Below are 13,046 nucleotides of genomic sequence, written 5' to 3' on the forward strand. Positions count from 1 at the left end.
TTCATTCATAATAACATTATTTTAATGACAAATAAATATACAATAAAATACTTTGTTTAAACAGACAATTTTCTTAAATTTAAAAAATATACTGGTTCGGGTTGATAACCGCATCTACAATACAACACATACCTTCTCCTACGTGCTGCACGAGGAGCTTACATTTGCAGTTGACGAAATGATGCAATCTGTTCATACGGCGGAGGAGGGGTTTCAGGTGGAAGATCGGTGTCATCATCCGATGACGGACGCCTTTCCTCTCGCGGGCTGTGACAAGGAGAATTATCCCGCACCACTTCAAGATACGATGGTAGAATATCCAATGGTATATTCAACGAATCAGCGGCGGGGTTTCCAGACACCGTGACGGTCTCTCCACCGTGACTGTTTTCTGTTATTGCGGGGTTGATGTCGGATAATGGGATCATATCGATCGGTGTGCCGCTTACTGTAGAAGCTACCGAAGGTGGTTGACACGTTTGAATGGTCTGAAAGTTGTCATGGTTACTGTCACGTGACAGGTTCACTACAGCAACTGCTGTCGATTCCAGTTCCGTGTTGTCGGGGTCCGACGTGCTTGTCGGCACGTACGTTCGGCAGCATTTGCAATACATACGTCGGGAGGACGGATACACATAACAGTACACAAACACGCAGACAAGAACGATGACGTAAATGGCGGGACCCATAATTCCCGACATATAGGTGATAACTGTAAAAGAAAAATGTAATATATTAAACAAATTCAGGGTGAATTGAGTATATGCCATCGTCGTTATGCATTCATTAGTTACACAAGTATGATATTCCAAATGAAAAAATGAAGTCTTCGGACAGTTTTTTTTTTTTTTTTTGATAAGCGAGAGTCAGCATTCTTTTTTGAGAAGCGAGTCAGAAATTCCAGTTTCTATGACGAAATTACTCCTTCATATCTTGACATATTGCTTAGTGACATGGGATGAAAAAGTCGTTTATCATTATTAGTGAGTGAGTGTTCTCGTGTGATAATACAGCGGACAACACTTTTCCTTCCATCATTATACAATTGGAAGTTCTCATGTATGTGCAGTATCATGATCAGTAACACCGAATTTGACATCGGATTCAAGTGTCTAAAATGTGAAATGTGTTAACAATCTTTCGATGACTAGTTGGGCACCAATCAACTAGATCTGGTCATAATACATGAAATTAAGTTGTCTCTAATTTATTATTTCTAACAGTTAATAACAATACATTCGAGTTGTCAAATGGTGCAAGCACTTGAAAAATATCAAAATTTCGAATTCATAAAAGAAAACGAATGTAGACGAGGGAATCTTACTTTGCTGGTTTATATTGTGGCCATCTTGTACAACACCCGAGTCTGTGAAATAGATAACCTTAGTATTGCCAGCTGTGTCACGTAGGATGAAAAAAAAAAACGTGAAGAGTGATGAAATAAATGTGTAATACACAAGTTCTGCCCTCCAGCGACGAGGTATTTCTGTGACGTCACAATGACGTAAGGTGTAAGCAGTGTCGTTTAAAAAAATGGCTTTTAAGTCGTTACAGTGTAACGCTTTTAACTATAGTCAGTCGTAGTGAGAAGATTAATTTCATCCAAATCGAGTCGATACCCATAATACCTTGCGGACGCATGATATACGATGATACGCACGTATGATCCATTCTGACATTCAAACAAGTGCTACTTGAATGTCTCGAAATATGACGAAAATGGTTACAAAAATTTACTGCTTCTTTGAAGTGTGTTAGGTTTACCTGTATTCTTTTCACATATGAAATGATACATGTAATCGTAGCAGTCGCTGACATACCACTCTTCAGCCTGCAGCGGATCTAAGATGGCGCAAACGTTTCCGCTATTGCTATGGATACCAAGTTGTCGATCATGCCAACTGACGAAATTAATCCTAAAATGTGAAATAAAAAAACAACAATAGTAATGAATCAGTAAGCGGTAATGTTTTGTGTAGCACTAAATCTCATTTGTCCTACGACAAGTGCTAGGCCATGCGCTTACGTAATGGTAACATAGGTATTCCACACGCGAATTCCCTTCAATGTAATGGTGGATCAAAATAATTTTACTACAGTACCGGTCCATGGGATCTTTCCCCTGTAAGTATGGACCATTTTTTCACGGTGTCCTGTCTGCACATTTTTATTTTGCCAACAATTATTCCTGCAACACTTAGCATGCATTTTTCTCTCTCGGTGTCTAGCTTGTAATTATTTCTTCCAACAAATCTTCTAGCCACCCCCAGTGATTTCAAATTGTCGACCTCTAATGAGGACAGATCCGATTGTTATTTACAAAGTGTTAGACCAGTACTGCTCCGGTATAGACGAATTCGCGTGAGTTCATTGTCAAACAATGTCATGTCATGTTTTAGTGTATGTGATCCAATCTTATGTTGGAAAAGCGCAAAGTAAAATGAGTTATCTTTCTGGAGCAATGAATAAGGTTTTACTATTTCGTTTCTATGGGTGTGTAGGCACCACAAATACTGACTTATCAAAAACAGCCACACTGTCGTTGATCCATCGGAATTCATCACGTGACTTATGTAGTCCAATCCAGTACGGCCATGAACCCCATAACAGCATGTCTACTGAAAGATGACAACATTTTCTGATGTTGATTACAAAACAAGCTCTTTAAATATTTCAAAATATGCAAAATCAATGTTAATGTTTGAAATGAAAATGAAAAGAACAAACACTTAATTTTCTCACTTATTGAGCACAAAAAAAAACCTGATGAATACTAATTACAAATTAAAACGTACTAATGGGAAATACAATTTTATCGACAAATGGCAAGACTCAAAATAAATGTTATATGTGTTGTTTTCAATGAATACAATAAACTCAATAGAACAAAAATATGTATTTAATTGTTTCTCACCAAATTTGGCAGAATCCTATGAGGGCGCTGACGTCAAACAAATAACCATTTTTGCATAGCCTTACAACTTGGAATTTGGTCAGATGTATTCCAGTTTTACATAGAGTCATTTACATCACCTATCGTATTGATTGCCGTGACATATAGGTTTTCTCAATTACATGAAAAACGTTTTCGATGAGAATAACCCGAAACTCAAAAGAATTTTCACCAGAAACAAATTGATGATTATTATTCTAATGTTATCCAACCATATTGTATCGTAATTTTATTTGACCCATGACCCGACCGTACATATATTGCGCCACGACTTACCGATAAAGCTGTTCTCGTCTTCGTTGTCAATAACAACGAGATTTGACGCATCGTATGTGCAATGCTTCTGCGCATCATCCCAGGTTAAGGTTTCATTTCTTATCTTATAACAATTATTTTCAAAATAGTTCCAAGAAGGCGGACATTGTTCACCAACGACTGCGTATATACAAAAACATACTAAGGTTTAGATCGCCAATTAATGTAACAGTTACGTCGTCTGGGGGCGCAGTAAGCAGAGCTGTTTATTGTAAGGAAATCTCTTGACGGTAGGTAATTTTTTGGTTGCAATTTCGCGAGAATTTTCGCCTATACTTGTGTGAGTATTTTGACAAGTGCAGTCATCACGTATTATTCAGTCTATTCAATTAACAGGTTTGGACTGAGAATACACTTTGTATATATACTAGTATTAAACTATCGACTGTAAATGATTTAAACCTATACCTCAATAGCCGTGCATAAATATGCATACTAATTAGTAAACAATTTGCATGTTTCTGATGCGAGTGATATTCTGTTCGATTCGCCGTTAACTTGTAAGCGCGTTCGCGATTGGTCGGCGGCGTGCGCGGTCACCGCCTCGTGCATACAACAAATTGAGTGTGCAAAATCAACCTTTTCAGGATTTCGTCTTGTTTCTAAGCAATATTTACCTGCCATGCCGTGGCGTGATAGATTTGAAAGACGATTTTAGTTCCCATTGCGCTACTGGCTACGAAAGGAAATACATATTGCGTATTCAGACAAAAAAAATAGTACGTAACAGAAAAAGTCGTCTATTGTTGTTACAGTATCTGCAAAATAACAACAATTTTCTGAACGGCAGCTACAAATTGGCGTGGCCGATTACTGACACCAAACTGTCTGAAATCCAAACTTACCGAATGACGTGTATGTTATTTCGAATCCTTTCTCTTGAACGAAAGCATCCGTTTCGAACATTATAAATAACGACTGTCCAGTACTTGTGACATGTACCGGGTTTTCATCACCACATACCCGTAAAAGTCGTCTCGATTCACTGGATGTACCTGAATCAACAAGAATTCGACGTTTGGCAATTGATGTATATGTCAACAGAAATTTCAAGAGCCAAAATAGTTCGATGTGGGACCCATGCGACGTTTAAAACGAGCGTAAAATTCATTGTTGTTTTGTAAAATGTGGTGGCGCTTTTAGATTTAACCCACAAAATAATCACAACACTCTATGGAACTGGATTTGACTGGATCGCAGCGCTGTCAATTTCACCCACAAACAATACGATGCAATTAAGAAGACGATCAGGCACGCGTTTCTTGTTTCAACCTTAACAAGAATAATAATTTCCTAGAATACAACGAGGCGTTACGATAACGGTTGAGTAACGTTGAGTATTATTTAAATACTTACAAATAATTTTGTTTGATATTGCGTCTTGATAAAAACAATTGGTCATGATTTTAAATTTTCGTAAAATATATTTAGGTTGCAAACACAGGAGTATTTGTTCAATGAAATACTGAACATTGTGAATTAACAGTACATATCGGCGAACCCAGAAAGCATTCGCATTAAGGGGTTGCTATAAAAGGAACGGTGGCCTAAATTATGGTAAAGTACAGACCTTTTAAACAAAACTTAAAGTTGCTCAAAGTTATCCACATTGCCTATTAAACTAATGCGTTTTGAATTAATAGTACGCACCGGTGGGTCAATGCGCATTTGAAGTATTTTGTGTGCGGTCAAACAGTGGCAATATTTCAGCTTACGATAAAAATGCGAGTTGGTACATCCACAAACAATACTCGAAACTATCAAATTATGCATATTGCTTCTCCAACTGCATAAATTTGCATATCATTATACTCACCGTCGTGAATAGCAATGGCATCGAAGGGGCACACCTCTAACCGAAAGTCTGTGATCTCGATGTGAACTCGGTGGTCACTAGATGGCGCCCTCATTTCCCACATACATGTGATGCCATTTGGGTACGGTTCCGGATAATTTGGTGACGTCAAATAGTGCCTCGTTCCCGGGGATGCATGTAAAACTAGTGTATCTGGTGGACAAGAACCGTAGCCTGCAATGCAGTATATTCGTATTGATTATAATCCAATTGCTGTACAGCTTTACGAAAATAGCTAAGGAAAACATTTTATATTAAAGCGCGGCAGTCGTCACGCTGCGCATGTGCGATAAGTCTGTTGATAACATTGATTTTCCCACAATCCAATGCGCTCTTCTAATCATGGAAATCATGAGTATAAGATTTTACCTAGAGCGCAACTTGCACTAATTACCGCCAGTGACTTCTTCGATACCTTCTAATCACCTAAAATATACCTAATTAAAGCTTCGTAACATCTCAGTTTTTACTCGTTGATCTGCGAGTCAAAGTCAAAGTCGCCACCTTTGTTTCTATGAGACCCATATATCTTGCGCATGCGTGGCGCGATGACAACCGCCCTTTAAGCTTTAGCGGATAGGGTACAATATGCTATTTCTATGCAGTTCACAGCGAATCCGCTTATAAACTAATAAATAACAAAACAATACTGTGTATATCCCTTTAGACACTGTAGACTTGTTCTAGAAGGCGAGTTGACCTACAAGGTCACTTGACCTACATAGTGACTTGGCCAACACGGTAACATGAGCCACACGCTGTCCTACGTGAAGGTGACCTATATAATAACATATATACTATTATTATACATCTGTCACCGTAACGCCATAAGTTACAGCGTGCCGTAATTTTGCGGTTTTTTACGGGGTATTTTTCATCCTACCATATAAGGAAATGTGAATTCCAAATATGGAATGATTACGCGCGTAAGCGTCCTCTAAAACAAATACGGCTGCCACCAGCCTGAGGGTTTGAACGGACTCCACATAAAGACGTTTGCTGATTCTGTTCAAAACGTTATGGATTACGGCATTCCCATGATGTATCCTTGGAAGGAAAAGATGTATAAAAATAAGGTTATTGCGAGGATACCGCTCAAAGTATGCGCGTCGGTCGATACTCCCGCTGTACTGTCTTCGTGCATATTTTGAGGTACTATGTATCCTCGTAATAACCTCATAGTATACACACGTACCTTGCAATATAAGATCATTCCAGCAAACCAACACCATGACAACTAAAATAAATTAAAACAGTACGTCAGTATTCAATATTATCTCATTGTTTTCATATATTTGTTGTGTTCACCTTTCATCCTGCAACAGATGCCTGCTCTGACACTGACTCCAGGATGTAATGCTATTGGCCAATATAAATTTGCATATGTAAGATAATTGTACTACAACCAATCACATTCCACAGCAGACACACCCTGAAAAAAATTAATGAATTAGATGCCCATATTTGTAAAAAAGTTTAATATTATGGAATAGGCGTTCAAAAATGCTCGCTCACATGTTTTCGTTTTTAAACAACAATTTATGGCTGAGTGCTATATTTCGTTTCAACACTTTTCACGGCGTGCCGATTGATCTGGAAGTTATTGTTGTGGCAAAAATGATGTAAATGACCTTGTGAGGTAATTTTCACTTAATGCGTCTAAATATTCCTCTTTCTATGAGAAGTTTAAGAAGCAATTTCTTAGAGCATAATATTTTAAAATTTCGACTGAGAGATTGTGAAGTGGAACAACTCAACTTTAAAAATAGCTCGAATCAATGTCATAAACTGCATAAAGGTTTTATAAATGTAACGAATGAAGTTTTTGATATTTATTTGAGCAAAAAGATCCCATCAACTAAATTGTATCATAGAAATAATGACTTTGTAATTTCCCCCCTGCTGGCATCGGACCCTTCCCTGGCGGTCAATATAAATTAAAAATTAGTCAAAATATCAAAACTCGGGTTCATAATTTAAAAATTTTTTTTTTTCATATCTTCAGTTTGTTTCCAAAATAACATTTTGAACTGTGTAAAAAGCTCAAAAAGTTGATAGCTGTCTAAATCAACAATAGTTATGTAACAATTTTGACAGAATGTTTTAGTCCCTATTTTAGTAGGTTGAATCCCACGAACGGCCTTTATTATGTTGCCGTTAACACACTTTTTGGGATTTATATTCGGAATAAAACTTGGGACACCATAACAAGTATTTGAATTATGAACCTCAAATGGATATTCTCGTTCTAATTGCAAACAGAAAAGCGTAGGTTGTTTGAAAAAAAAAAAAAAAAATATTGTTTCGCCGTTTCTACCAGTGTAGATTTGGATCCATGTGAGATTTCACGGTACATTCGCCATTGAACACTACCAACTGTTAAATAAATAAAAGCAATCACTATATATATTTATGAAATGTTTATTATTTATCACGTGACTTCACAATGATACATTAATACAGCCTGAGTATTATTATTTACAATATGATTCACCGAATACGAAGATAAACACCCGACCCCACCCGACCGTCTCCTGGTATCTCACTTCCCTGTGTTGCGTTGTGAACAGCTCACTGGCCCGGGGCCCAGCGCAATCAAATGCACTGTTCTGTTTGAGTTCAATTAAGCCGTCGTAATCATAGGTTTACATGAGGTTGAAGTGGACTGATAAAGAGCACCAATCCGAGACCTAGTCACAAAGTTTATGCATAATCAGCAATGCTGGGAAGAGGCTCGGCACGTTGGTTGTACCAGGGAGGAAGTCTGTTGATTTGAAGAGGGGGCAGTCTGTGATCTGGTACGGGGACGGAATGCGGAACGTTGTGGGGTTGATGATTGAAATAATGACAGTCCACCAAACATTCGCCGACATCTTCTGAAGCGTTTTTTCTGTTAATATTGATTGCTTTGACGACAGTTTCACGTCCTCTGGTGCGACGGTAAATTGAAACGACTTTTCCTTTCAGGGTTTTCTGCTTTGGACGTCCTGGTGAGTTGTCGGAAGAACCGCGGTCTGGACTTATATCTAGAGTTTCACAGACTACGCCATCACCGGATACTTCGTTTATATCGTTTCTATTTCTATTAATACTGATTGCCTTGACGACAGTTTCCCGCCCTCTTGCACGGCGGTACAGCGAAGTGACTTTTCTTTTCAGAGTCTTTCGTTTTTCACGCGGTCTCGGTGAATAATCGGAACCGGGGTCGGAACTGTCGTTATCTTGGGGCTCCCAGCACGCTCCCATATGCCTCGGCGAGGGATTGGGGCTGCAAAGCGCTGATTCCAAGTCAATTTCTTCACAACTGTCATACCTGGTTGTGAGCGGCGACGGATTTCTTACAGAATAAGTTTCTTCCAAACTGTTTTCGATTTCTTCAACATCTTTAGAATCAAATTTGTTAACAGCAACTTTTTCGTTTTTGATTACTTGAACTTTAGTCTCACGTCCTGTTACTCGACGAAACTTTGAAACGATTGTCGATTTCAAACTCTTCTTCGTAGGCTTCGGTAGAGAATCGGAGCTTTCCGGAGACACACAGTCCACACTGGATGTAACAGGTGTAGGATTCCGACTTGCCATTTCAGGTTCACGATGTCTTACCTCACGTTCGGGACTGAGTGTACGTGACTGGCAACAAAACATGACTTCAAAATTAAGTATATCTCAGTAAGAAGTTACACAGATTGTCTCCGCTGCGACTCGTACAAGTTTTCGAATGACTCTCTGTTTGGGGCTCGATCCGTTGTTCTTCTATGTTGCCATGGACAGCGAATGTGACGTACAACGCGTCCTCTCGTAAACGCGGTGTTCGAACACGCGGCAATCGCGACGAAATATCAGTTCAAATATAGTGCCGCGAAATAGTACTATTACTAGAGTTACAGATTTGCGACCTTTAAAAAAGTAGTTCATGTACCATAACAAAATCCCGAGAATACACGCAGGGCTAATTTTGTTAGACATTTTCCTTCGCAGAGACTATTGGTCTTTTATCATTAAGCTAGGTAGTTGCCAGGGAACGCGCCCCAGTTGCGGCTCTCTGTAGCTCCCTAGGTCCTTAATCTCTTAGACTCTGCAAGGGAGAGTGCTTGTTACACTGTTCAAGGGAGTTTCAAAAACCATCCCAAAGTACCGTTTTCTGGGAGTTTTCGTCCTTTGTTTTCACCGCGATGGTTGCGGGGAAAAAAATGCCCGGATATCTGCCCCTGAGAATTTTCATCGAACAGCGAATATTGGGAGTTTAGCTTTTTAACCATCGCCGAGCTCCTTCATCAAAATCCAGTGAAGAAATCCCTCTATTGTCTGAATATCCGATTAGTTGTATTCCCTGTGTTTATTTTATCTAGGTTGCCAGATAATAAGGTGAAATGATATATGGACACCGAGTTTCTTGGCTGACTATGGATGCAACCCGTTACGCACGCACAGCAAAGCGCTAACTAACTAAAATGAAGTTCACCCGTATGATACCAACTTGAGTGAGGCATAGAAACAAGTACAGTAGAACTATTTGAATGGTTTCCGCTTTTTGTAAACAAATATTATAGTTGTAATCCGATATATTCGTCATATCAGTAATTGCAATAAGTGGACTAAGAATACATAACCCTGGGCCACCCCTTATGAATGTCTTAACAAACTGTGACTGCCGCGACTTACAACGGAAAGAGTGACCCGAATAATTTACATCCATTTATGCATACTTATAATAAAATAAACAGTTCCGAATTATCCCCCCCGGTGGGGGGGTTCTCTGAATAAAATATGGTACGCAAGCTGAAATACAAAAAACGCGTAAAGGGGTGTTATTTAGTTATTTGACGCGTATACGCGTGTACCGTGTTTAATGTCGAATATTTTAAAAATATAGAAATAAAGTGTGAAAAAGGGAATCTCGTGAATTTATGTTACCTCAACTTGGAAACAGTATGATTTTAGTCTGTATATAAGGTATCTATTTTAAGTTTCTGCACTTGGAAAGGGGTATACCTCCACAAAAATAAGTATGTGTAGTAAATCAACACGTTCCTTGGTAGTCGATTTGCAAGCAAGGAAGTTCGACATGACAACGTATCAACGCGAAATAGCACAACTTAGTAATCCACCCATGCAAAAATGAGTGAGGATCCAACGAAAAGTTTGTTTACAACAATCCAGCAATGCACGGTCTACCACAGACAAAAAAGTACGGATTGACGTGACAATTCATGGGTATAGTGAAACGATATAAAAGAAAAGAAATGACTTGGAGATATTCAAAGTCATCGAAAAAAATTGATAGCAATGGCATTATCAGCACTGTATTCCATGTGTTCCATTGATTACTTCAAATGTAAACATATATCATACTAGTATTTAAAGCGGGAGGGTCGTCACCTGCGCACGCGCTGGAATTGAGTCCCAAGCGACGATAACAACACACGCTAAAATACAAAGGCTCATGGATAGACGCTTGTTTGTAAACAATTACACGCCATGGCCATCTGACGCATGCGCAGGTTACGCCACCCGCTTCAAAACAGTAATTTAGAAATTATATCAGTTACATAATATGTAGAAATATTAATTTAACCCACACATTAGTATAATAATATGAATGTAATGCACTATACTGTCTAGTAGACGACATACTGAAGTGATAGACATAAAATTATGATTTAATACGCGTTATAACTACTAGTCAGAAATAACCAATCACGTGTGTGTGAATGCAATTGATATGCTCACAGAATAAGGCGATTCAGTTCATAATGTGCAGACCCGAGATAAATCGAACGATTAGAGACGTGACCGGTCGTAAAAAAAGGTCTAGCGTACGGATTTGTTATTTTTAACTCATAAAAGTAAATAATCAGAGTACGTGATGGTTTTCCCACGCACGAACATTCCAAGCAATACGTAATCGCCCGGGGATTTGGTCGAAATAATACGATGTTGTAAAACAACAGTCGTCTCAGTGCATGGTGTAGATTTATGCCAACAAACAAAAACTATTCTAAACATATATTTTAGTAACCGTGTATTTAAACTATTTCTGGTTTATTATATTGTCGGACCGATCTGCGAGTCTGGTGAATTACAGTAAACTCACCTGATTTCTGTTTAAACTCCATCTCATTCTCAAACGCGCGTTTATTTTGATTGACACTCAGCTACTTAATAGTTCAACCAATCAAAGAGCCACGTTCGTGATATACACACAAACCGAATATAGGGAGTAATCTGGAGTCAATGTCAGAGTAGTAGCCACACGCAACGAAAGTTCTCCAAATCACGAATTTGTTATACACAGTGCGTGTCCCAAGCGACCATAACAACACACGCTAAAACCATAGACCCTCTACTGGAGGGTCTATGCTAAAACGCAAAGGCTCATGAGTAGACGTTTGTTTGACGCATGCGTATGTGACGACACGCCCGCTTTAACTGTCTATGCCCTCAATATTTTTTCCGCTGCCACTGTGTTGACGAACAGCAATACTATTGTGAGGAAGCAACACTCAGTACACACACGTACAAACTAAGTACGAAATCATAATTAAAAAAAATACTAGTAGAGTAAACATGGTTTACCATATAGCTCAGCCATTGATATCACTGACTCTTCGAAAAAGAGCGTCGGACACCGGACATTTACGATTGCCTGTATCATAAAAACATAACACAAAAAAAATGTCGTTAAATGTGAGTGTTGAGTTGTGAAATGGCTTAGACCGAACACATTCACTTTTTATGTTAACTTGACAAATACGTGCAGAAAATAGCTGAGTATGTATATGTTATTTCCACGAACATTTAAACATTATCCAAGATTTTTTTTCTCGTTTGATTGAGAAATTGAAAACACTAATGAGTATTGCATGTTTTTTGGAAATAATGTTAATATGAAACGTGTTCCAAAGATGTCAGTTTCTGTATTTTTTTCAGATAGTGTTCTAATCAATAGTTATATATGTAACTAAAATTGTGATAATTTTTGTTTGGCCTTACTTATTGACATTAAATTGACGTGGTGAGTAGTATCCAACCACCTCCACCCACACACACGGTGGGTACTTATCCTCCGTCAGTGAATGATTTGATGACTTATTCGTCCTTCGCAGCGCTGCAAAACATCGTTTAAATACAAATCACGGGTATAATTGCACGTTTTACGGCCTCTATAACATGTATACATGACACAGCGTACGGCGAATGAATACATTGTCGTATGTATCAGGTACTACATTTAGGCAAGGGGTCCGACCCTCTGGGATGGAAGGGGTACACGCACGGTACTAGGCTGAGATGGGCCGCATAGCCTGCAGTATTCATGTCCATGAAGAAAAACCCTGATTGCACGATGGATTTGGATTCATTTGACAATGAGCACAGATTTTATCGTGATTTTGTAGCAATATCACTTAAAATACACGTTCTAACATTATAATCCACGCATTCGAATTGGCGATGTCGTTATTGTGAAGGTCGTTGCCACCCAAACCCGTCAGCGACTCACCTTTCTGTATCGTACATGACTCTAGGGCTGCTCATTCGCATCAGTGCGGGTCCTCGTCTTGTGCCGCGCTCGCCTCCCGTAAACATGCTTCAAGAATCAAAGAGAAATAAAACATGGCGACCCAGTATAATACGTCATTATAATAATAATGAGGTCATCAGGTGTTATATCGCTGTAACGATAGGTTGCGTGTGTACGGGGAACACCGTGAAAGTGTACAATTTGTAAACTTTAAAATATACTCCGTGGAACCCAGTGTGAGACTGTCGGTATCCGAGTCGATATACTTGGGTTACTGTAAAATACTTTATTTTCGCTGAAGGAATGATTCAGTGAAAATAAAACCAAATGAATATACCTTTTTCCTATATTTTACATTCAACTTGTCAAAAATCAGTGAAAATAAATTCCATACAAACACC

At 38.7% G+C, this 13,046-nt stretch overlaps 2 protein-coding genes across 2 annotated transcripts; both read right to left on the reverse strand.

Moving 5' to 3' along the window:
- LOC146741871 (uncharacterized) lies at positions 1–4,244 on the reverse strand. Its single transcript, XM_085500788.1, has 6 exons — positions 4,114–4,244; positions 3,230–3,388; positions 2,519–2,618; positions 1,765–1,916; positions 1,325–1,396; positions 1–712 (listed from the first exon to the last, which is right to left on the reverse strand). The coding sequence occupies exons 1-6, from the start codon at positions 4,172–4,174 to the stop codon at positions 159–161; spliced, it is 1,098 nt and encodes a 365-aa protein (XP_085356914.1). The 5' UTR covers positions 4,175–4,244; the 3' UTR covers positions 1–158.
- Positions 4,245–5,028: 784 nt separating this feature from the next.
- On the reverse strand, positions 5,029–12,706 carry LOC146741872 (CUB domain-containing protein 2-like). The gene is made up of 4 exons (XM_085500617.1): positions 12,625–12,706; positions 11,700–11,769; positions 6,319–6,360; positions 5,029–5,297 (listed from the first exon to the last, which is right to left on the reverse strand). The coding sequence occupies exons 2-4, from the start codon at positions 11,713–11,715 to the stop codon at positions 5,029–5,031; spliced, it is 327 nt and encodes a 108-aa protein (XP_085356743.1). The 5' UTR covers positions 11,716–11,769; positions 12,625–12,706.
- Between the last annotated feature and the right edge of the window lie 340 nt (positions 12,707–13,046).

This window comes from Saccoglossus kowalevskii, chromosome 6 (genome assembly GCF_978046115.1).
Source record: "Saccoglossus kowalevskii chromosome 6, keSacKowa6.1, whole genome shotgun sequence".
In the NCBI taxonomy this organism is placed as follows: domain Eukaryota; kingdom Metazoa; phylum Hemichordata; class Enteropneusta; family Harrimaniidae; genus Saccoglossus; species Saccoglossus kowalevskii.

Excerpts from the sequence above, each read along its gene's own strand:
- LOC146741871 (XM_085500788.1), bottom strand. The coding sequence starts at position 4,174 with ATGTTCGAAACGGATGCTTTCGTTCAAGAGAAAGGATTCGAAATAACA. Across the intron at positions 2,619-3,229 it reads AGACGAGAACAGCTTTATCG|TAGACATGCTGTTATGGGGT; the intron begins GTAAGTCGTGGC and ends GTCATCTTTCAG. Across the intron at positions 1,917-2,518 it reads AGTGTGGCTGTTTTTGATAA|GATTAATTTCGTCAGTTGGC; the intron begins GTCAGTATTTGT and ends TTCACATTTTAG.
- LOC146741872 (XM_085500617.1), bottom strand. Across the intron at positions 5,298-6,318 it reads GAATGATCTTATATTGCAAG|GCTACGGTTCTTGTCCACCA; the intron begins GTACGTGTGTAT and ends ACTGCATTGCAG.